We start from the raw sequence: 24,290 nt of genomic DNA, 5'->3' as shown, positions 1-24,290 counted from the left end.
GTTACTTTCTGGTTATCAATGTGGTATTACCTGTTAGAATCATCAAGCGGAACAGGTGCCATTTTGAGTTTGACTTCAGGTCGATGAGAATCACTGGCTATCATTTTGATCCTAAGTGGGCTTTCCTCTCTGAAGGTAGACTTTTCTCGTGCATCCAGATTCTTGTGTAGAGGGGGACTGTAATCAAAGAGGTCTTTGAGCTTTTCAGACTTTACCTGCTCAGGTGACTGAGTGTCTTTCTTTACTGTTATTCTCTCAGAATTTTTGTCGTCTTCCTTGTGCTTATCTTTCGCAGTGCTAGGCCTTTCTACTACGTAGCCAGTCTCTTTAAGTTTATAGTTTTTTTCTTCTCTAAATCCATCACTTTCTCTATTGCCTTTCAGTGAAACTTTGGACTTGTACTTGGGTCCTTCCTCCTCAGTATTCCGGTGAGATGTAGTAGCAAAATTTTTACCCTGATCTGCAAGGACTGACTTCCTGAACTGTCTATAGTCCTCTGTCTCCTCTGTGTCATCCCCTTCAGAATCATTAAACTTTTGTTTTCCAGACTCTTTATCACTAAAGTAATCTAGAGCTTCCTGATCTTCCCATTCTCCCTCTGCCCTCCCTTTCTCTGATCCTTTCTCCTTTGGAGCCTCTTTATCCCTGGTATTACCCCTATCAAGCAGGAATACTCTAGACTCTTCATCTGTGAACCTGTGAATAAGCAGAGAAGAGGATGGTAACTCTGGATTGCATTCACTGTGGATAACTTGCATACTTCTATGTGTTGCCCAACACCACGGGATCAGTAATAAGAGGGAAAAAAACCCCACCGAGACGTGTTTTCATAATTCTACTCTTAAAAAACATTAAAAGCAGCCATACAGCACTTACATACTAAGATTTAAATATACATTAGACCTTCTGAAGTTTAAAAAGTAAAGCCATTCTCAACCTGTTCTAGTCACAGTCCACAATTCTGCATGAACAATTCCAATTCCAGAATTTCTATAACATGCAACACAGTTTAATTTTTGAGTCTAAGAGCCACTTTTAAACAATGTACTTATCTATCAGAACTCTATATATAATCATATTCAAATTTCAGACTATTACACTTATCTACTAAAAGAAATGAATTCACAAAAGCAAACTTAGTTAATATTACTTAATACTCTAAGTGAATCACAAAATATTTCACATCTACTATGCTGCAGAAAATGATTTCTGGCAATGCTAAGTAGAAAGAGTATTAGTTCAGTAAGAAATTTTATTCTAGGCTATACAGCAATATGCCAGAAATAGCATGCCTGTTCTATTTTCTCATTCAAACTACATTATCTCACTCAAACTACATTAGCAACCAATTTTCACCGAGTTTTTTAGCAACTCTTCAGCAATGCTTGAAATCAGAGTTTAAACAAAGTATATTTCAAAGGTTACTAGAGCAAGAAATAATTAGCTTTTCTACAGATAGATTGATTAAGAATTGGCAGTTACATGTAGAATACCACAAAAGTAAGAGCATGTACTAAACTATATTATTTACATAGGTCACATTATAATGGTGAAAACAAAATAAGCTTTCAATGCTCTAACACAAAATTAAGTTTTTACAACATGTTAACCATTAGTTACGCTTTATGCTACCTCATTTCTTGTTTACATTAATTCTAGCCTGACTGAAAATGGATTAAAATTGAAAAGAAATTTAAATTGGCTTCTATTAAAACACTAATATCCAAAATTAATCAGATATAGTAAAAACCACTTGGAATTATAAAGAAGTCAGGAGTAAAAACAGGTAAATACACATCACAGTGCAATTTTAAGTCTCATATACCCAAACAAAATCCAAAAAACACAACTATTAATATTACAATCTAAAGACTTTAGTAATGCTTACCTTTTTAAGAATTTTCCTGTCTTTGCAGTTTCCTGATCTCCACCATCAGGATAAAATGAAGAACGTCCCCTAGCCTCATCTCTTGGAGCATTCTGTGGTGTGATTGTCTTTGCAGGGCTTCTTCTTGAAGGGATATGATGAATTGGACTATTCTGAGAAGGACTATACCGACTAGATCCGTTTCCAACAGAACCAGACCCAGACCTTTCAGGACTATGCTGAATGGAATGTGAATGCTGAGAAGGGGTGTTTTTTGCAGAGTGGACTGTACTGAGCATGGGGGCATCAGAGCAAGATGAACTCTGACTAGGTGGTGTAGCGATCGGTGAAGGACTATGAGGAGATCTGGGACTATTATCATAAGCTGAAAGGCCAGGCCAAATATCACCAGATGTGGCTGATGATTTGTTAAACTCATCAATAGATTCAGATGGATCATGTTCAAATGTATCTTTCGGTTCCTCCTGTGATTTACTTTTCAAAGGACTCTCTTCTTGGGGCTCCCCTTCAGCTTTTTTGGTTTGTTTTTCCTGAGACCCTCGTCTTTTAGAGACAGGAGATTTGCTATATGGGGATGAAGACCGAGAAGATGATGATCTTGGAGACCTAGAAGATCTATATGACCGGCGAGATCTGCTTCGGGATCTTTGAGAAGAAACGGATCTTCTTTTTGGACTTCTGGAACGTGAACGACCTCGTCTAGGACTCCTAGAGTGTCTTCTATTCCAGACAGGTCTATAACCACCTCGATGGTATCTACCTCCTCCTCCTTGATAATACCCTCTGCCCCTTCCTCTGTACCCATAAGGCCGTCTCATTCCTCTATTATTTCTGTAATCTCGACGATAATCTCTAGAATAAATACGATCTCTACTACGAGATCTTGAATATGTCCTGGAACGAGACCTAGAACTAAAAATGAAATAAATATCAATGCAAGAAAAACAAACTATTCCATTCTACCGTTCTAAATACTTCTGGTTGAATATGTAAATAGTCCAAACCAAAAATGTACATTAAAAAAAAAAATCACAACTCTCATTTATACAAAAGTAAAGTTCACTGTTTTCAATGAACAAAGTCTCACTTCTAAGGTAAATACTGAGAGAATAAAGTAAAGGCCTTAGGAAGGAAGGCATGAAAAATGGGAAAAAATGGATATACCTAACAACAAGACATACTAACAAATTACAGAAAAGTTATTCAGGTACTTAAAGTAATAGAGTAAAAGAGTATTTAATGGCATGGAAGAATATGCATCAATAAAATACTACTAGCCAAATGCATACACAATATTGAGACAGAGTCAGAAATAATGAGAAACTATGAAATAATATGCAATGATGATTTACTGTCAGATAGCTCTCTCATTATTCAATTTACTTCAATGTAAATTCAAAGAAATCCACCATACATGCACAGTATAAGAATCTGAGATCTGAAGTCAGACTAACTGAAATCAAACCTAAGCCCTGCCATTTACTAGCTTGCAGCCTGAACAATTCTCAATTTCCCCAACTCTAGAAGGTAAATGGATTAATTTCACAGGGTTCTTTGAGAATATATTAATAACTTTAACATTGTGTTTAAATATAGCAAGCACTCCATGAATATTAGCTAATATTGACTATCATTATTAAAAGAATTAAAAACACAGGAATTCACCTGTATCTCTTCTTTCTAGAATGTGATCTTGATCTTGATCGAGAACTAGACTGTGATCTAGACTTTGATCTTGAAGAATGTGATCTAGAATTGGAGCGACCCATTTCTTTTCTCCTAGTCAATGAGAGAGCAAAAAAGTAAAAAACCACCATTCAACTGAAGAAGTTTCACATCATTTAACTTATTTTCAAAGACAAATTGAATTTTACAAGGCATAAGTTTCTCTAAGGATCTTACTCATCATTTCAAATGAATACTGAACCAATTATCCCTGACTAAAACTATACCTTCAACTAGATGACAGGTACTATATATTGTAGACACAACAGAAGATTTCTAGACTGCCCCACCTACGTGCCTCAATTCAAAAAGGAAGCAGCTGCAGAAGACAGAAAGCAGGATCAGACTGCAGCCTGAAAGCATGTTAGAGGTTATTCCATGACCAATACAAATGCCTACCTCTCCTGTAAAAAATATAAATATTTAGAGTAGTATAGATAGGGAACCTGAAACAAAGAAAACACAAGTGGCATAATACTAAAAAAAAAAAAAAAAACCAAAAAACCCCCCAAACCTAGCAGACTTCATCCTAAGTGCTTTATGGCCTTAAAATGGGACTAAATTAACCACTCCATGTATACAATACTGCATGACTACATAATATAACTGGACTTATGTGACTTTCTGATAAGTCAATGGACTTGAAAGATTGCTGCAAAAAAAAAGATATTGGAACTACAAGAAACAGAGGAAGTTGGGCACCGGTATTCTAACTTTTCTAAAAAATACTTAGTATCTAATGCAATAATCAGACCTCAATGGGTACAGAAACAGGACTAAACGATTTAGAAAATCTACTCTCACAAAAATTAAACATATATGTACCTCCCAATTTATATGTGCCTCCCAAGTTTATTTATGCTATAACTATTTCCAAATTTCAACTAACGTATTACCAAAATAATTGTTTCCATAAACACTGACTCACTAAACTTCTAACAGCCTCCAATTCTCTTACAACCAAATATTTTTGAAGGCATTTACTTACCTACCTAGGCTTTGCTCAGTATTATGACATAGTATTTAAAAGTACTAATGCTGAGTTGAAATAAAGAAGAAACAACCACGTCTGCATATAGTTCATCAAAACAAAATGACAGGGCACCTAGGTGGCTCAGTCTGTTAAGTCATGATCTCACAGTTTATGAGTTCAAGCACCGTGTGGGGTTCACTGCTGGCAGTACAGAGCCCACTTTAGATCTTCCTCTGTTCTTCTCTCTCTGCCCCCCAACCCCCCACTGACTCTCATGTGCTCTCTCAAAAATAAACATTAAAAAAAAAAAGACAAATACAGGGTTTCAGATAAATATCTCAAAATAAAACATAACTGTCCTCAAATAGACAAACATCAATGTATCTTCTCATAAATAAGACATATCAAAAACAGTACCTTCCTCAGAGTTGTACTGAGTACTAAATGAGTTGATACAGGTAATACAATCAACTTTGATTAACTTAATACCACTGAGAAAGTGTTAAAAAGTTATAGAATTCCTCTCACATGCATAAGGGAAGAAGAGTTATTTTTGTTTTATTTTTAAACAGCTTTGTGTTCCGAATCTTTAAGTTGACGTGTTCATAAAAGTGGAAGCAGACACACTACACAGAGGCAGAAGATAAAGGGGATCTTTCTCTTGGCTTTTAAAATCTGGCTTAGTTCATACAAGCCCCCAACAACAAAAGAACAACAACAACAAAAAAAAAATCACAAAAGCTTCAGACTACATCACTTTTAATCACTCAAGATAAAATTATGAATTAGGTAGTCACATTTTCTCAAATTAATACTGCAAACTGAAAAACAAAAGCTATTTACCTTAGGTTTTATGCAGGATTAAGCAGTCAAGTGAAGTCTTCAAGATGTTGTTAAAATTCTTCTTGGAGAAAGTGTTCTGAGAAATTAAACTCTGAATTCAAATTCCTAGCAAAGATTAAAAAAAACACACAGTTTGATTTATGGCAAATTAAATACCACTGTTCACAACAACGAATCATATTAGGTACTGAAATAAACTCTCAATAAAGGCACTAATGATTTTAGGGAAAGTGAAACTGATTTAGGAAATAAACCTTTAACCATAAAAACTTAAGAATTTTTTTTTGCTTTAATCAGAATGCAGAAGTGCACCATGAAACTGACAGCACTTTTACTGTTTAATTTAAATACCTGAATTCTAATTACAACAATTTGGGCTTTAGAAAACAGAAGCTATGCTGCTATCCTATCAGAAAATGTCAAAGTGGCTAATGTAATGACAAATACGGTATTCTTGGAATAGCAAAACATGTCACCTATTGGTTGTTAGTATTCATAATGCTAATCATAACTTACCTAAAATATGAGTTTACTTTTAATGTTTTGCTACTTATCTTAATCTTTATTCTCTTTTGGCTACTTCCTTTCTACAATTTAGTTTCATCTGAAACTGGTTTCTAAAATTCATATGAACAGCTACCACAGTAATCCTAGTTCTGTACCTAAAAGCATTTTAGTACATGTACAGACATTTCAATAAAAGAACAGCATGTAAATGAAACAAATACCTATCTAATGAAAGCCAATACTCTTCCTAAACTAATTTACTATTACTACACAAATAAATTTAAGTTTTGCACAAAATATTAAGCAGTTATCAATACTGAAAAGGTTAGCCGTGTAAATAACATTCAGTGATTACCAATTATGTGCACAGGACACTCCCAAAAAAAAAAAAAAACAAAACACGAGAGCAGCAGAAACTAAAGAATACAAGATTAATACATGTCAAAAATCAAGAAATTCATAAACCACTTCTAATGAAAAAATACACATAAAATATGAAAATCTGTGAATCTTACCAAAGATCCAATAAAAAATGCAATGAAAGTAAAAATACAAAGGAAAAATAAGATTAAACTGGTCAGTCAACAATGTTGTCCCCCAGGGCGCTTCGGTGGCTCAGTTGGTTAAGCATCTGACTCTTGGTTTTAAGTCATGACCTCAAGGTCGGTGGGGGTTTGTGGGTTTGAGCCCTGCATCAGGCTGTGCAGGGCCACTGCAAAGCCTGCATGGTATTCTCTCTCTCCCCTTTCTCTGCTACTCCCTCTCCATCTCTCTCTCATAATAAATAAACTTAAAAAAATAAATAAATAAGAGGGGCACCTGGGTGGCTCAGTCGGTTAAGCATCCGACTTCGGCTCAGGTCAAGATCTCGCAGTTCATGGGTTTGAGCCCCGAACTGGGCTCTGTGCTGACAGCTAGCTCAGAGCCTAGACTCTGTTTCGAATTCTGTGTCTCGGTCTCTCTCTGACCCTACCCTGCTCACGCTCTCTCTCTCTCTCTCTCAGAAGTAAATAAAACAAAAACAAAACAAAACAAAAAAAGAATACTGTCCCCTAAATACCCATTCCCCTACACCTGTGTAAATTAAGAGTTTTTTGAGGTTCAATCTAGAAAATAGGAACTTAGCAATTAAGGGAAACAAGTAAAATAAAATATAATAAAAACAAAAGGTCATAGATACAAAAACAAAAGGATTTCTAAAGTGCATGCATGTTTAGTTTTAAAATTATCAAATCTCCCAAGGGGGCAGAGAAAAACTCTAACCTTCTAAACTAATGTACGAAATGTCACTCTGGACCTAGAAGTTCAACACTACTGATTCACTACTGGAAGTGATACAAAGCTCATTTTAGTTATCACTTTCCCTAAACATTTCTAAAAGGCTAATCTTAATTTGTGCATATCTGAAGAAAAAGTCAACTACCAAACCCCTTTATTTCAAGTCATGATTTTTTTTTAAATTCCGAGAAAATATACACTAGAAATAACACAGAGGAGGGGCTGAAGGCTGTTTTATCAGTAGATACATATTCTTGCTCACAATCTATAAATATATTCAAGAACCCATACCAAGAACTCAAAGATCATATGTAAAGCATGACACACAATATATTTAATACTATTTTATAATATTTGATAAAAATATATTTAATATTTAGTAACAGTACTTAATATACTCAGAACAAAGACTATAATCAGCTCAACTAATTCTTTTTTAATGAAACTCTTATGTACAAAGCACTATGTTAGGTTTTACGGGAAACATGACTATGGCAGAGGTGCCTGCTCCCCCAAAACTAATCACAGCAAAAAACATCTAAGTACCAACCATGTGTTAAGAATTATGCTAGGTGACCTTAAATAAAATCATTAAAATCATCTTACTTAATGTTCATAATCTCATAAGCCCATCTCTCAAATTAAGAGAACTCTAAACTTTCTGAATCCATATGAATTTACAAAGTGCCTGTTATATGCCAGGTACTTTTATTCCAGCACTGGAAATACTGTACTTTAAGTGAAACATTAAGTTTCCTAGTCTCTTGGAGCTTATGTTCAAGGGAGAGAGAGGGAAAAAACCCCACAAGATGATATATTAAAAGGTGGAGGGGACAACTACAAAGATGGGTTCTTGGGCCCTAACATTAAGGCTAAAATACAAGGGACATTTCAAGGTTCCAGAAAAAGAATAGCATTCTAAGCAGAAGACACAAAGTTGGCAAATTCAGGACAGAAAGAACACTAAATTGAGGCACTGTGAGAGGAAAAGGTGTGAGAAAAAATGGAAAAGGGAGGAAAGGACCAGATCAAACTGCATCTAGTAAGAAGGCCAGAGTAAAAATCTAACTACACTGAGAAGGCTCTGCAGTAAGTCACAGCATCAGATTCATTTTAAGATGGTTGCTGTGGAGAGATCAAGGAGATAAATTAGAAGGCTGAAATTCTATATAACTGGTTACCTGGAAAAGGCAGTAGCAATAAAGTTAGAAAAAAGAGGTAAGTCCAGAATCTGGTATGGAAGTGCAGTCAACAGTACCTGTTCATAGGTGTGGAGCAAAAAGAAAAATCAACTGCACTCCTAAATCCTCACTTTTGGGCTCAAGCATCTGGGTGATTTGCAAGTTTGGGAGAGAAAACAAGAGATTAGTTTGCCAATTTAGGATGCCTGTGGTCACAGAGTGTAAATGGTTAATCCAAAATTTAACCCAGACCTCCTGATTCCAATTCCTATGCTCTCTCCAATATCCTGACAGGTGTTTGATACGGCCATAACCTATATATAGAATTCAAAATGCCAAATCAATCTTCCCTTTATTACAACCAAGATCACTTACTAACATCATAAAAAGATGTAAAAAGAGATAAGGATTAAATTGCTTTATGTATTTTTCCAACTGATTTACCAGTGAGGAATGTAAGAAAGTAAGTCAGGCTTTATGTTTAAAGTTCTTAAATACCTTAACAAAGTCTATACTGCATGCAATAATTCATTATGATCAGCTAGAACACAAACTGAAGCCCCCCCACCCCCCAAATGGATTCTTTAGATTACCCAATCAAGCATATTTGAGCCAAGTCTGCATTTTAGCAGATTCTGGGAGTTTGGCTTCCAGATTGTGATACAAATTATTGCTACTTACATCTTTAATAACCCTAAAAATAATATCCTAAAACTATTACTCCAAAAGACTAGATTCAAAATTCTGACTTAACCAGTAACTAGATGCCCAACACTGGACAAGTTACCTCAATCTCCTTCAACTTCCACGGGTATAAAATAAGGCTAATTATGGTACTAACGCGAAGGTTTAATGTTATGTGAACTGAATAAATGTAAACCGCTTGACCTCTGGCACACTATGCACTCTTTTAAATGGTTGCTATCGTTATTGTTAAACCTGGTTTGTAACAGCTTTTCTTACAGTTTATCCACTAATTTCAATTCAAATGATTCTTGTAAGAATATTTTTGATATAGTATTAATCAGCATTATAAATGCAGAACAAAAGGACTGGAATTTTGCCTTAAAATACTCCCAAAAAGGTTAAATAAATAATATTAAAATTGGTAATTGCTGATTACTAAACTTAAATAATGAGAACATCACAATTCACTATGTTCTCTACTTTTGTGCTTAAAAATTCCCAAAATTAAAAGCTTCTGAGGGGCGCCTGGGTGGCTCAGTGGGTTACGCATCCAACTTCAGCTCAGGTCATGATCTCACAGTTCATGGGTTCAAGCCTGCCCCACATCAGTCTCTGTGCGGACAGCTCAGAGCCTGGAGCCGGCTTTGGATTCTGTGTCTCCCTCTCTCTGGCCCTCCTCTGCTCCCTTGCTCTCTCTCTCAAAAATAAACATTAAAAAAATAAAGAATTAAAAAAATTTTTTGAAAAATGATAGGTTTAGTCACAAGTTTTAGTTCTTTGCCCAGCTTTTTGTCATCCTGCTTTTAAAAAAAAGACAGCATGCAAATGAGAAAAATACCTGCATTCTAGATCAGGCTGTGCCACAGCCTGGTTCATGTGACCTTAAGTTTTCTACCTTCTTGGTCTCTAACCTAAGTGGAGAAATATTAGACCAAGTTTGAAAACTCCACAAGGTATTATACAAATGTAGGCTAGAATTATTATCACCTTAACGTCTGTAGACTTGTTTTCTTTCAGTCCTGGGGTCAAATAAAACACCAAAGCTTAAGACCCTGAGATAACACTAATGCCCATTACCTAAGAAGCTGGATGTGAAAAAGAACAAATCCATAACCCGTAAGTATAACCTAACCACGTACACTTGCTACCCAGAGATATGTTGGGCTTCTAGATTCCCTTATCTACTTTTGTCAATAAATCACTGTAAATTACACAGCAGAATTCCGCTAGTGTTCAAGTAATACTTTCTGGGGTGCGCCTAGGTGGCTCAGTCAGCTGGGGCACCCAATTCTTGATTCTGGCTCAGGTCATGATTTCACTGTTCATGAGGCTCTGTGCTGACAGCATAGAACCTGTTTGGGATTCTCTCTCCCTCACTCAAGTGAGAGCACTGCTCAAAAACACTCTTTCAAACAAACATATGAATGTAGTTTCTGGAAACTCCCAATTCAAAGCTCTATGTAGAACTGAAAAGACTTTATCTCTTACAAGTCTTCTCAACACAGTTAAATCTAATACAGCTAGCTAAATTCAACTAGACATGAGCCTATCAAGGGGGTTTTACAGATCTGTCTCCAAGTCCTAAAATACTATTGTTCTAACAAGAATCGGCTCTAAAGAATCTCCTATGCCACCATTTTTAATTAGCTGAATGAAGGGGGGGGTTTCCAATGTTTACCACAAGGTTACAGTGAAAACTGGTATCCTTAAAACAAGATGCCTATAAGCCATCTTTCAACTTTGGGTTATTCAACCAGGAGTTTAGACACACAACCCTTGTCATCAAATTATTTACCCTCAATTGGCTAGAATCACATAAAAATGCAAATTAACTTGTAGCAGTTTTTCCTATGTAATGATTCTTCAGTCTAAACAATAGCCCCATTCCAACTAAAGTCACACTGGAATGAGAATTTACACAGGATTAAGGAATTTTGGCTCGCTTTTTAATACCAAAGAAAAATTAAAAGGCGCTGCTGCAAAAAAGATGTGTCCGAACACATCTTTACGTCACTTTTAGTTACGTCAGTCCTAAGTTTCTCAACTTCAGTCCGAAGTTTTTCAATCTAAAACGCTAAAAAAAATAAAAGTTTGACGTAGGAAAGTAGTTGCCAGTAGTATTGCTGCTTAATTCTGATTAAGACAAATCTTAAAAGTAAAGAAAGTCAACTTATAAACTTAAAATGAGGGCAAAGTCCCTAACTTTAGCCCACCACTCCCACCCATTTACCCCACTGTCTACCGACCACGGTTGCAACATTTCTGACACGACAAAAGACCTGCATCACTTGCCGAAAAAGGACGTGGTTTTCCGGTACTACTGGAGAGCTGCCTTTTGGGCCCGGGTGTGACAGGGCCACTCGACGACCCATCAGCCAAGGCCTGCTCCCCATGCTAGGAAACCGTAACCAGGCACCCACTCTTAAGGGTTAAGAGTGCAACTTCGCTTCAAAACAGAGTGGGTTTCCAAGGCGATCCAAGGAAATTAATCCCGGAGAAAACTGTCCCGCGACACCGAGGGCGGGAGGCGGAGGCCGGGGTCAGTGACGGGGACCGGCTGAACACGCTCCCAAGACAGAATTGAATTTAAAAAACGAGGCGTACACCGATGGGAAGCGTGAAGCCGGGAAAAAGGAGCTTAAATACGACGCAGAAAGGGGTCAACCTACCCAACGCACTTTGCGGCGGGTCACAGTTGTTTCATCGAAGCCTGGAAAGAAAGGTGGCGATCTCAGCCAATAAGAAGCGAACACAAGCTGCACCTCAAGCGGCCTCAGGAGCCGTGGGCGGAGAAAGGAGGAAGTGCGCGTGCGCCGGGCGAGCTTTCAGTCGGGCGCGCGCAAGGGTCTGGGCCGAGGAAATGGGGGAAGGGTTGAAGAGGCATATATGCGCACGCGCACGGGAAGGCCGCGCGGTCTCTGGGTTTCGAGCCAGGTTTGCAACCGCGCGCGCGCGCGTACCGTTCTCGCCACTCACCCCACCCCCCACCATTTCGACCTTTAGTGCCTCAAAAACCTGAGAGGATCTGATATAGAAACGCATAAATGACGGCTATACGCCTCCTCGGTCCTCCGGTAGCCGCCAACCCGTAACTACCCACAAAAGATTCAACAATAATTCACTCGTCCTTGGTATTTACTGCCCTGTGAGCGATTTGAAGGCAGCATGAGGCCTACCTGAAGCGCCGAAAACACGGTTCCCGGGACTTATCTCCGTTGTAACTACACCGCGGCCATTTCCCGACTCAAGCACGGGAGGAAAACCATAGAGGTATCTTCGACGCGCTAGCTCGTTTCCGTCACTTCCGTTTTGGGGCGTGGTCTCCGGTGCCGCTAAATATCTGGCCTAGGCCCGCCTACCCTTCCGCCCTGAACCGGCTTTCTGGCCGCTATTAGAATTTGCCTGAGGCTTTCTGGGAATTCGCGTGCTAATCTCGCGCGAAATTCTGGCCGCTCCTCCCTCCGACCTCGAGCCGCCGCCTCGGCAGCAGTGACGGTAGACGGTGGGCGGGGTGTATTGTCAGGCCGTGAGGGCTTCTGGCCGCAGGTTTCGATTAGCCGGCGTCTCTACTTCGCTTTGAGGGTACACTCTGAACCTCTCCATCCGCCCACTTTTTTGCTTGTTTGCGTTATTTTTTCTGTGCCGCTGGCTCAGACTAGAAGCAAAAAGACAGTCTCAGGCCGAAGAAAAGACTGGGAGGCAAGGGGTCTGTGTTCGCGCACCGACCGACTCTCCTCCCTTTGCCAGCAAGCGCCTAGCTTCTTCCTGGAAGCTTAGCCCGACACTTGGAAGTGTCGCTTTTGCTTTGAAGTAAAATGTGCCAAACGCACTTCGATAGTAGAAAAATGGCCTCGACCTAAGTACTTTCCAGAGTGGCGTCAGACGAGCTCTGCTATCCCTAAAGGAGTTTGCATCGCAGTATTCTGAGCGTCTTAGGCTGTCTTGGTTTGTATCAGAGGGTGGTGCTTCTTTCCTCCCTATGGTGCTAAAGCATTACCACTTGGGCACCTCAGAACGTTGGCATAAACATAAAAATCATGCACAGCACGAAGCATCTCGATTATTTGTGCCGTCCGAGAAACAGCCCAATGTAGCTTGATCTGCCAAAAATCTAAGTCAGATTATAAATAGGCAAACCCCTTTTGATTTGGATAGAATTTCAAATAAGAGCCATAGCACATTTTCTATTAGTACTTGTCTGGGCTGCACTTTCTTCGATAGGGCCTAAAACCGTTATTACTTTGATGTTTAGGGACATAAACTACCTTAAAGGATTTCAAAGTTGTAATTAGCAACCAGCCTTCTGTCAATTAAATCCAGTGTTGGGCCATAGTTATGAATTTAACATTGTGTTAGGGCAATCCGATTTACCAGCTCAACTAGAAAAAATACCTCATTTTCATGGGATACATTCTGTTCTCACTATAGAGCCTGCCCCTCACCCCACCACCAACACCATCTGAATGTGGAAGCAGTAATCTTTGGCCTGCATGGTGCACTGATAAGGCCCCAGCATTTATTTAGTAGGTGTTGGGTAAGTATTTGCTGAATGAGGGAACGATACTAAAAGAAAAGAACCTAACCGTTGATAGCTCAATACAACTCTAGTATTCTGCATGGATAGGGGGTGGAAAGTTGTTGAAAAGTTTTAATCAGAAGTATATGACATGATCTATTTGAAAAAGATCTTTAAGCTGTTATGTGAGAAATGGATTGACACTGGGCAGGGGAATCAATTAGGGTGTTGTTTTAGTAGCTTAAGTGAGGTCATGATGATCATGGTAAGAAAGGAAAAACTGTAAATACAGTTTAGAAATGAGATTGACAGGTCTTCCTGATGGACTGGATTAGGACTTTATAGAAAGGGAAGAAATAATGTTGCTACCTAGGTTGTGGCCTTGATTAACTGGGTGGATTTTGGTACGGTTATAAAAATTAGGAAGATAGGAGAGAATGGTAAGAAAGGGAAGAATGAATAGGTTCGGATATGGGAAGGAAATCAGGAATTCCATTTTTAATATGTTAGGTTTGAGATGTGTGTGAAACATCCAGGTAGAGAGGCAAAATATGAAGTTGAACATGGGGGTTTGCAATTCAAAGGAGAGCTTTGGCTTGGAGATGAAGTATAAAAATGATACTTAAAATCATGGAATGAAATATATAGAGAGAGACAAGAGATGACCTGGGACTGAATCCTAAAGAATCCCAATACTTAGAGATTTGTTAAAAGAGATGGAGGAGCCAGTAAAGGAAACTGAGAAAGAACAGCCAATGAAATAGAAAATAAGTAAAATTGAGTGTATTGGTTATCTATTGCTATATAACATATGACCTCAAACATTAGTAGCTTAAAGCACTTGTTTTTTCACAGTGTCAGTGGGTCAGGAATCTGGGAGGAGGTATCTGGATGGTTCTAGCTTAAGGTATCTCATGAGGTTGTACTCAGTCTGTCGCCTGAGACTGCAGTCATCTGAAGTCTTCAGATTCACTCCAAGATCATTGAGGGTTGTTGGCAGGAAACCTCAATTCCTCATCACATGGACTTCTCCATAGGATGCCTCAGTGTCCCTTTACATAGTAGCTGGCTTCCACCCGCCATCCGCTGCCCACCCAGAGTAAATGATTCGAGAAAGGGAGAGCCCAAGACAGAAGCTGAAGTCTTTTATAACCTAATCTCAGATGTGACACTCTACCTCTTTGCTGTATTTCACAGGGACCAACACCTGGTACAGTGTGGCAGGGGACTACACAAGGGTGTGAGTACCAGAAGGTAGAGATCACTGGGGACCATGTTGAAGGCTGATTACCACACCAAGAGAGATAAGTGTTTTATGTGTGTGAGGTCAAAAAGACAAAGGACAGAATATGCTTATGTGCAATTTCTCCTGCAGAAAACACTAAGTGAATGCAGTAACTGCACCTGCCTGAACTGAGCCAGGTAAGAATACTGAAACATTCAAGCACCTCAAACATCTACCAGCTACTTCAATTCACACCCATCTGCTTTTCATGTTACAGCTTTCCATTTGATTTTAGAAAATTTCCTTCTACCACTTCACAATAACTGACAACTCACAAGCTTCCTGACACCCACTTCCCCAAGTAAACTTTAGGTATTTTTAAGGTAAAATACTATATCAATTGTATTTATGTATTTCTTGGTCAACTCTGCTACCATTTTTGTTAGGTTCTTTTTTTTTTTTTAATTCGTAACTGATTACATTTTTGAGGATCATACCATAATCCTGTTTTTTCCGTAGTCTCGTGTGGTTTTTATTGTGTGATTTTGCATAGCACAGTGATTTTTATGAACACATATGTTGCATTAGAGCAAAACTGCATAACAGACAATATGTAGTCCTAATTTTAACAGCAAAGAAATTGAAGCTTGGAGAGGTAGAGTGTCTTGCCAAAAGTCACACGGCTGTTAAGTGAGGAATTCAGATTTTATCAAAGGTCCATCTGGCTTTAAACCACCTTGTTTCCACAGCAGTATTTACCCACATAAACAGTTAAAACAGAGATAATATTAGATTAACCTCACCTCAATTGTTGTTCCTATTTTATGCGACTTGATTGATAGTTCCCATGTGTCTTATTCTAGGTAATAGAATATAGACTCTAGCAAATGTGTATATATATATGCCTATTTACTTACCTGAATAGTTCTCTATTATCCATAAAGAAACAAATTATATAAATTTCATAGTGTCCGAGCAATGATTAAATGGTTTTGCTAGATGAATGATGAATGATATAATTTTACTTGGTATATTTTAACTATTAGTATTTTCTTTCATTTGAAATTTCCTTTTTCATATATTCGGTTAAGGCGCAGATAAATAATATTACTGCTTTTTACTGCCCTACTATGCTTTCTCAGCGATGACAGTGTTGGGGATTATCAGTCTAGATCTTACCTGATTGACTCATTGCGTATACCACAAAAGTACTTAAATTAGAGAAGGCCAAGTAGTTCCAAGATCTGGGCCACAGTGGTGTGCTACACAAGGATAAATAGGAAATGAAAATCCGTGGGAGGGTTTCAGGCCATTATATTTATTAGTGCTCTAAGAAAAGACGAGACATAAGGGGACAGGTAACAAAATGGGCAGAAATTGTCGATTCACTGGTCCAAGATGACCATTTGGTATGATATCCTTACACAAGCTTAGACAACTCAAGGGTGGATTTAAATGCACATTTTAAAAGTTGAATGTTTAAAGGGTTAGAAAAGTAAGGCACTGAGGGTAGATGCAATAAAATAAGAGGTGTGGGAAAGGTGTAGCAGAATTAAATAATTTCTCTGAGAGGCTGGCTCAGTTATAAACATATGAATTACCTGCATGGAAAGCATATGCCCGTCAACTTTCCAGAGATAAACAATTGCATTAATGTCCAAAAGATGATCGAATTTTGCAAAGTAGATAAAGTCAGGATGAATTGTGATGCCAAATTTCAATCTGTTATTCAACACATTTTTCATCAAGGTAGGTAACAAATGATGAGTGCCTGATCAGTGAACCTTCTGTACTCCTTCAAAATTTGATCATGCTCAGTTTATGGAAATGCCTGACTCTTGCCCCATGAAACTGAAAGGATTTAAAGAGCAAATGTATGGGAGAGGAATAAATCTTAGCCGAGGCTTTAAAGTTACTAGGAGTCTTAAGATAAATCCAGGTCATAAGCAAAATTCTAGCCATTTTTGCAAATGGCTTGTGCCTTCCATATAAGTATTAGGATCTTATTTAGGGTCATAATAATTTAATTTTAAATGTTGGTAAAAATAATTTTACCTTGAATCCATTTACCTTGAATGTTCTACAAGCACTATTAGAGACCCAGCTGTTTTACTCCCAATCCTTTAGCTGTTTATAAAGAAAGCTGCATTCAAATTTTGTTTTGCAATGAACTGGTGAAATTTTCATAATGAGAATATACATCTGTAATCACTTTGTAACTGATTTTGACGCAGCATGAAATTTTTTTTTCCATGGAAAGGATGAGGCCTTCCCTTAACTGCCTTATCTTATTGCTGATATTATGTCTCATAGTCAGCATATATTGTTTACCATAGAAACAAAATATTATACTTTGTTCTATAAAAAAATTGTTTATAGCATTTTTACCAAATCTAAAAAAACAATTATAAGATGCACTTTTATTTTAGTACCAGTAACAAAGAAAAAAATCCAGCACATTAATATTGTTCATCAAATATTACATACATTTTAGTTTCAGAGTTGTTAAAATATGCAAAAATATGAATCATAAAGGTAACATAATATGGTATATGATTATATCATAAAGTTAAATTTTTAGTGTCCATATTAACTATAGCAATTGCAGATACAATATTCTCATAACAAGTTTGTCATGAGTTTAATTTATATATTTCTTTTATTAGAACAAGTTTTCCATGTAAGGTAAAATATATAGAACCTTCTAATTATTTCATCATTCTTTAATAAATGCTATTTAAAGAAGAAAACACATGAAAGGAGCCAAGGGAAAACCACATGAGCTGTGGAAGCAGAGCCACAAGTGAATAAGTCTGCTTAAAATAGAGTAATCAGAAATCAACTCATTCTATATGTTAGAAGTAGTTAAGAAGTAAAAAACAATAAAAAGCTACAAAATTAAGAAAACTCATCCTATTGAAATGAACAAAAACAGGGAAGGAGAGAGGGTTGGGGAGAGAGGGAAGGGGAGAGAGAGAGACTCTTACGTCTGGGGAAGTTACTTAAAAACATTTGAAGAAATCTGGCTAGGTAGCCAGCTTTGCTTTGCTTCTCTTGAAAACTAAAAAGGTTCAATTTGAATACCAAATAGAATTATTCTTGGCATAAAAGATTAGGGGTGGGTTGGTGGAAATGGAAGTAAATGGAAATGATATCTATTAAATATCTACTATGCCCCATATACTGTGATAATAATTTTGTCCAGTGTTCACAATCCTCAGAGAAATGTGTTGGCATCTGCATTGTATTAATGAGGAAACTGATATTTTTTAGGATTAAAAAAATTCACCCAACAGGTAACAAATTGAAGAACCAGTGTTTTAACTAAAAGTCTATGTTTTTCTACTACTTTTTGGCTGAGAATTTGTAACATTGGAGTAGGAGATTGTAAATTCCATCCTTCTGGATGTGTTTGAGATTAGGTCAAAAACACTTTGGGGGAGTATTTTGTGAGAAATTATATTTGGAGGCAGTCCAAATGGATGTCTTCCAAATTACTAAGCAGCTCTAACCTCTTGGAAAACTACCCCATCAATTATCCCTATATTTGAGTAGTTTAGGAGAAAGATGAGTTGATCCCAAAAGGCCTGAATTTTTCCCTTGCAGCTTATATCACTTGCTTGCTTACCATTTTGTTTAAGAGTGGCCTGCCTTCTGAAAGCAATGTCAGTCTTTGTGAGTTTTTAGATAGGGGCTTTCCTCATGCTTGTTTAGCCCTGTCCTTTTCAACATCCAACATCCTGACTCGTAGTAAATTGGAACAATGATAGGAGCCTGGTTCTAAAAAGGCAAAAGTTTTGTAGCTGCTCAGTCACTAAATCTCAGAGTAAAAATAATATAGGCTTCATCCCTCTGAAAATTACAAAGAAATAAAATACAATAAAAACAGAACTTTGAAAACCTTTATGACGACAGGCTATCTCTTTTATCTGTTAGCCAAGTTAGAATTGCCAAAAAAAAAAATCCTAAAGAAAGTTCATTAAAAAATTATGTATATTTGTATAGACATAGGAAGAATACACCTCAAAATGATAGAGTATTTCTACTTGGAACACCACAAAGTATAGGTTATTTTTAAATAATTTTTTCCTTTGCTTTTCCTTATTTTCTAAAATTTCTACAAGAAGCATTAGTTTTATAATAAAACTTTAAAATTTAGATTACTTAATTTTATTTGAATTGTGTAAGATGACGAGGAGTTAAGAACTAANGAGATCATGACCTAAGCGAAAGTCGGACGCTCAACCGACTAAGCCACCCAGGCGCCCCTCAAAACTCCACTTTAACAAAGAGGATTAAAATATCTTTTACTAAATCATGTTCTTGATAAACCTAATTCTAAATTACTGCTAGCAGGATATTCTTTCTTCCAGAAAGAATTTCTGAGTTTCTTTCTTTTTCTTTTTTTTTCGTTTTTCCTGGTTGCCCTACAGTCTTAGGTTTTGTTCCATGAATCTTCTTTTGAGCAATGAAAGGAAGTACTACTGTTCAGTGAGAAAACAATGTATGTTAAATTGTTTGCTTCCATTTAAAAGGAACTTATAGAGGGGTGCCTGGGTGACTCTGTCAGTTAAGCATCAGTCTCTTGATTTTGAGTCAGGTCATGATCTCGAGGTTCTTGAGATCAAACCCCGCTTTGGGCTCTGTGCTGACAGTACGGAGCCTGCTTTGGATTCTCTCTCCCTCTCTCTCAAAATAAATAAATAAACATGAAAAAAACTTTAATAAATAAATAAAAGGAACTTATATACTGAATTCCAACCAACCATGATAAATATGCCTAAAAATGGCTTGATCTTTTCCAGGACAATTATTTTTAAAATTCATTTTGTCACAATGGAAGCTGGCTGGTTAGGTTAAACGTTAAGGACCACTGGCTAATTTTTAAATTCAGTTTTAGAAAGGATTGTAAAATCATGGACCCGACTTTGTATTTCTAGTGTTTGTGCCTTTTTTTTGTTTGTTTGTTTTTATGTCCATGATCCCAACAACAAACTCCAAAGAAACCAAAACAAAGAAACCCCTTAACATTGTACTGTAGCTAGGTTGATTTCTGTCAACACAAACCCATCCAATAGCTTTGCCTAGACACAGAATGTCTGGAAAATATTTCAGGGAGACTTCAGAGAGATATTTCTGGCAATGGCACATGAGATGATCTGTTACCCCCACAATGAAATGCTCATTGTTTGAAAACAAGTTCATTAACATGCTTAAAAATCATTCAGGAGCAGGAGCCATTCAAATATTTATCATTATTGGTCATTTGTAATTTATTCATAGAGATCCAGCTGGCAACCATCTGGTGCATAAAACTGAAAACTGGAGGAAAAAAATAAACTAAAAGTCACTGAAAAAATATAATTTAGTCTCTATATGTCCTTGACACATATTAAGTTAGTGAATTAGTTGTTAGTGGAATGAGGTGGATACTGTATAATAGCAGATACATATATGAAATTTAACCTGAAAGTAAGTTGAAATTTTGCTTGCAAGTATATGTTGAAGACAAAATGAAGTAGTAGCAGTAGCATAATTAATAGGCAAATGTACTAGGGCGTATAGGCTAGGCTATAGTAACAAATGACTCTCATATACATAGTGGCTCACGTGCAGTAGCTTTTCTTCTCTCAACATTTTCAGGCAATTATATCAGGTTAGTAAAAATTTCCTTAAGCAGTAATTTAGGGTCTTAATCTATGCTGTGGCTTCTTCATCTTATAGGGCCCATGGACAGAAAACAAGGGTCCACAAACCTCCAAAGGATCCATGAATAGAATTCAGAGCTATCAGAATACTTGGATACAGAAAATCACATCCCTTTTAACTCTGTAAGTATGAATTTAGGTAAAACCACAGAAGTATTAGCAGTACTTGTGAGTTTGTAGCAAATACAATTGCAGATTTTTTTTTTGTTATCAAGCTCCCAGATGATTACATCCCTGGTTGTCACTTTGAATGTAGCCTTTTAAAAGACTCCGAGCCAGAACCAACCAGCTAAGCTGCTCCTGACCCACAGAAACCAGGATGTATGTTTTAAGCACTAAGTTTTGGGATAATTTGTTACATAGTAATAGATAACAAATATATCTACTTATTACCATATCACTAATTTTATAAATAACTTGATAATTTTATTCAATATAATTTATGCTCTTTATAATTCTAGTATTTTATTGTATATATATTGAAAACATTCTGAGAGGTGATCCAGGAGCTTCTTTAGTATGCTAGAAGAATCCATGATACAAAAAAGATTAATCCTACCCATGGCCTCATTGTTGCATTGTGCTAGCTGGCAAAAGGAGAAAAGAAGATGGAGGTGTACCTCTTTTTTATCTCGTTGGCCAGAAGCAGCAGATATCATTTTTAATCACATTTTGAGGTGGTGAACTAGTCATATAGCTACAACTTGATGCAATGGTGGCTGGGAAATGTAGTCCATGGTGAACTGCCATTTGCTCGCCATTGCTCCATGTTAGGGGAGGATATATTTTAGTAGATAGTGCCAGAGCAAATGCTCAAATATTAAGAAAAGCAGTGAAAATAATATCTGCCAGAATAAAATCTTACAGATAATTGAAAGATAAACACAGAGTTAACTGAAAGAGGCAGATGGTAATGACATTTAACCATTTTCTGTGAATTGATTTTTATTCCAAGCAATAAGACAGGTATAAATCTGAAGATGTAGAGAAATAATTTGAGTCCAGCATCCAGATCAGAAAATCGGAAAGGAAATTTTTATTTGGTTGTCCTTAAGAATAAATTTTGTCAGGTTGTGAACAAAGAATCTTAATTTTTCTGAAGTAATTAAAGAATGGGATAAAACCACTGTTCATTCATTCATTCAGTGAACCAATGTTCATTCATTCATTTATTCAGTAAACATTTGCTGAGAGCCTACTATGTAATGGAGTCTATAGTAAATACTGGAAAAAATGAGATTGCCAAAAATAAGATAAGATCTCTGCTCCTAGAGACCTAATGATGAGGGAAATGGCTTAGGCAAGTAAATCTGTACAGTGTTCTCTGCTGGGTACTGTGACATACATAGCCACAGAGTGCTAACAGCAGAATAATTACTTTTTTTTATTCCAACATGCCTTGGGCTAAAAACATGCTATTAAATTGGAACGTCAGGCTTCAGTTGTCAAAAAGGGTAGGATTTCTTTGGGATCATTTATGGGGTCCCTCCCAGGATCCCTGAATCCACAAAGTAAAGCTATTCCTCAATGTTCACAGAAAACTTTCAAAAGATTCCAGTCCTCTGCTGATGGGGGAATGGCAAGAAAGAATTCTTGGTAGTCCACCAGATGGTCTCATACATGTAGTGTCATGTGAAAAATTAGTTTTCCTGTGTTCCCTCCAATATTTACAAGCTGATCAGTGACTAAGGATTCCTGGAGAAAAATCAGGACACAGGGAAGCTGGGCTGCCAGTAGTTCATCAGGTGTCTAGGAAGATGAGACAAGCCTATTTTCCCTTGGATTGTGTCAGCCCCATGCTCAGTTACATGGCTCAGTGAGTAAATAAGAGTGCAGGCTGGCTCTCAGTCCCATTTGAACCTAAGGGTGCACGTTGTGATGCAGATAGTATGTAATTATCAGTCATAGGCAGAGCCCCTGCTGGAAGTTTCTTCACAAAAATAGCATCTCTCCATACTACACTTTCCTCCTGAACACCTGTCACTTTGTTAACTCCACCCCTCAGCAACTTGGAGTTTCTAACATCACATCTATTCTCCCTACTTAGCCAACAGTATTATGCAAGAATTATATTCAGTTTTATTATGTTGAACATTCATCATTCAACAAATATTTGTTGATAAATTATTACTTGGGCGAAATAATGGAGTATTAAACATTTTGACAAATAAATGATAGGAAATGAATTGTCTCATTGAACACAAGTAACTTCACATCAAGAAACTTCTAACATCTATATTTCACTGAAATATCACTCTGTCATTGCTATATATTGGAAAAACTAAGGGAGTGAGTAATTACCCTAGTTCTATTTAAAGAAACATTTAATTTTTAAGAGCTATTCTTCAAAAGGATCTGACTCTTCCAAAGATACTACACCTGGCATTCTGCCAGTTGACAGTATTTTGCCTCTGTGATAGGTAATTCATACACTCCCTTCAGTCAACAGTTTAAAGCCATGGTTCTCAAGCCTGGTGTCAACACACTGGTGAGTCACATTCAGTTGTGTGGCATTTTGAATGCAACTTTTTTATTACCAGTGTCATGATATGAACTGAGATACTTCTTCCTCCTCCTTGTACCAGAGAAATGAGTCACCATTCATCCCAGGTCATCAAGCAAATAGTCCTGGGACCAGCAGCAGCCTCACCTGGGGACTTACAAGAAATTCTCAAGTCCCACCACAGAACTGGTGAATCAGAAACTCTGGGGATGAGGCTTAGCAAGCCATTTTTAACAAATCCTTCAGGTGATTGTAATGTATGCCCAAGTTTGAGAACCATTGTAACAGGCCCATTCTCAGTTGATCATATAGTCCTTCTATTGTATTTTTTTCTTTATTTTTCTTTANAAAAATTAATACTAGAACTCCCCTATGGCCCAGCAATAGCACTGCTAGGAATTTACCCAAGGGATATAGGAGTGCTGATGCCTAGGTCCTTCTATTGTAAATAAGCTCAGGAAAGAATCAAATGCTCCTTAACACAATAGGCTAGCACTGTTATTTCACAGAATAGAAGTCATGTTAATCAGAGGAATATGACAGTTCTGGACAATGGGAGAAGCAAGGGCAGTTGTAGGTGCCCCTAGGTAACTTGAGGCAGGGAGGGAGGATTGGCTACATCCCTCACTGGAGTAAAGATTGAACTGAAATCTGAACATCCACCTCCTGCAACATTTGCATGAACATAGCTCCCTCCTTTTTCCTGCAGAGACAGGGAATCCTAGAAAGGGGGAAGCCACACTCAGCATCCATCATGGTTTACAGTTAATGGCATAAGAAGAAATCTATTCTAGAAAATCATCCAATAAGGACAGACAGAAGGAGGGTATGAGTACACCAGATAGCTGATAGCAGAGCTTGAGAAGGAGTTAGGGGCAAGGGTGGGGTGAGCATAGGGGCTGAGGTTCGCAGAAAAACGCTTCTGAAGCAAATTAGGAATGCCTCAAAGACCTGAGGGATTTTTGCCTACCTGTGTGTTAAAGTCATAAATCCCAGTTCATTCTAATTAAGTTGTTTTTGGAATGCTTTTACAGCAAAAACAAACTGCTTAGGATGCCATTATAGTTCATTGTGAAGTGACAGATCAGATGGTACCCCATCTGGGAAGACAGCTCCACTCTCTGATCATAGGCAGGGCTTTCTCACTTTCACACTCCAAGCTAAAAATTCAGCAGCCCATAACCCAAAGGGCCAGTAGACTGTTGCCTCTGACTGACCGCTGTGAGCAGTCAGTGAAGGAAGTTAAATGGAGCACT

At 37.5% G+C, this 24,290-nt stretch overlaps 1 protein-coding gene and 1 long non-coding RNA gene across 7 annotated transcripts in view; one reads left to right on the top strand and one right to left on the bottom strand.

The window, feature by feature from the left end:
* BCLAF1 (BCL2 associated transcription factor 1) overlaps positions 1–12,362 on the bottom strand; it is a 29,815-nt gene extending 17,453 nt beyond the window's left edge. For 3 of the 6 annotated variants that reach the window (XR_013338115.1, XM_077776167.1, XM_077776171.1), the window contains exons 1-5: positions 12,259–12,362; positions 5,430–5,534; positions 3,554–3,667; positions 1,889–2,800; positions 31–696 (exon numbers count right to left, since the gene is read on the bottom strand). Coding sequence is in view for 5 of the 6 variants with exons in the window: in XM_077776167.1 (XP_077632293.1) it covers positions 31–696; positions 1,889–2,800; positions 3,554–3,657 (1,682 nt within the window). In the remaining variant the exon portion in view is untranslated. Of the gene's footprint in view, positions 1–30; positions 697–1,888; positions 2,801–3,553; positions 3,668–5,429; positions 5,535–11,751; positions 11,839–12,258 lie in introns of those variants that run through there. The other 3 variants (XM_077776170.1, XM_077776172.1, XM_077776168.1) reach the window with 2 other exon arrangements.
* A 1,162-nt stretch (positions 12,363–13,524) lies between these two features.
* On the top strand, positions 13,525–20,648 carry LOC144241411 (uncharacterized). Its single transcript, XR_013338067.1, has 3 exons — positions 13,525–13,616; positions 14,796–15,020; positions 20,548–20,648. It is a non-coding gene; the product is annotated as an uncharacterized LOC144241411 (long non-coding RNA).
* Positions 20,649–24,290: the final 3,642 nt, after the last annotated feature.

Source organism: Crocuta crocuta, unplaced genomic scaffold (genome assembly GCF_008692635.1).
Source record: "Crocuta crocuta isolate KB4526 unplaced genomic scaffold, BGI_CrCroc_1.0 scaffold25, whole genome shotgun sequence".
Lineage (NCBI taxonomy): Eukaryota > Metazoa > Chordata > Mammalia > Carnivora > Hyaenidae > Crocuta > Crocuta crocuta.
Note: the sequence above shows the minus strand (reverse complement) of the source record. Positions and strands in the feature narration are given on the sequence as shown.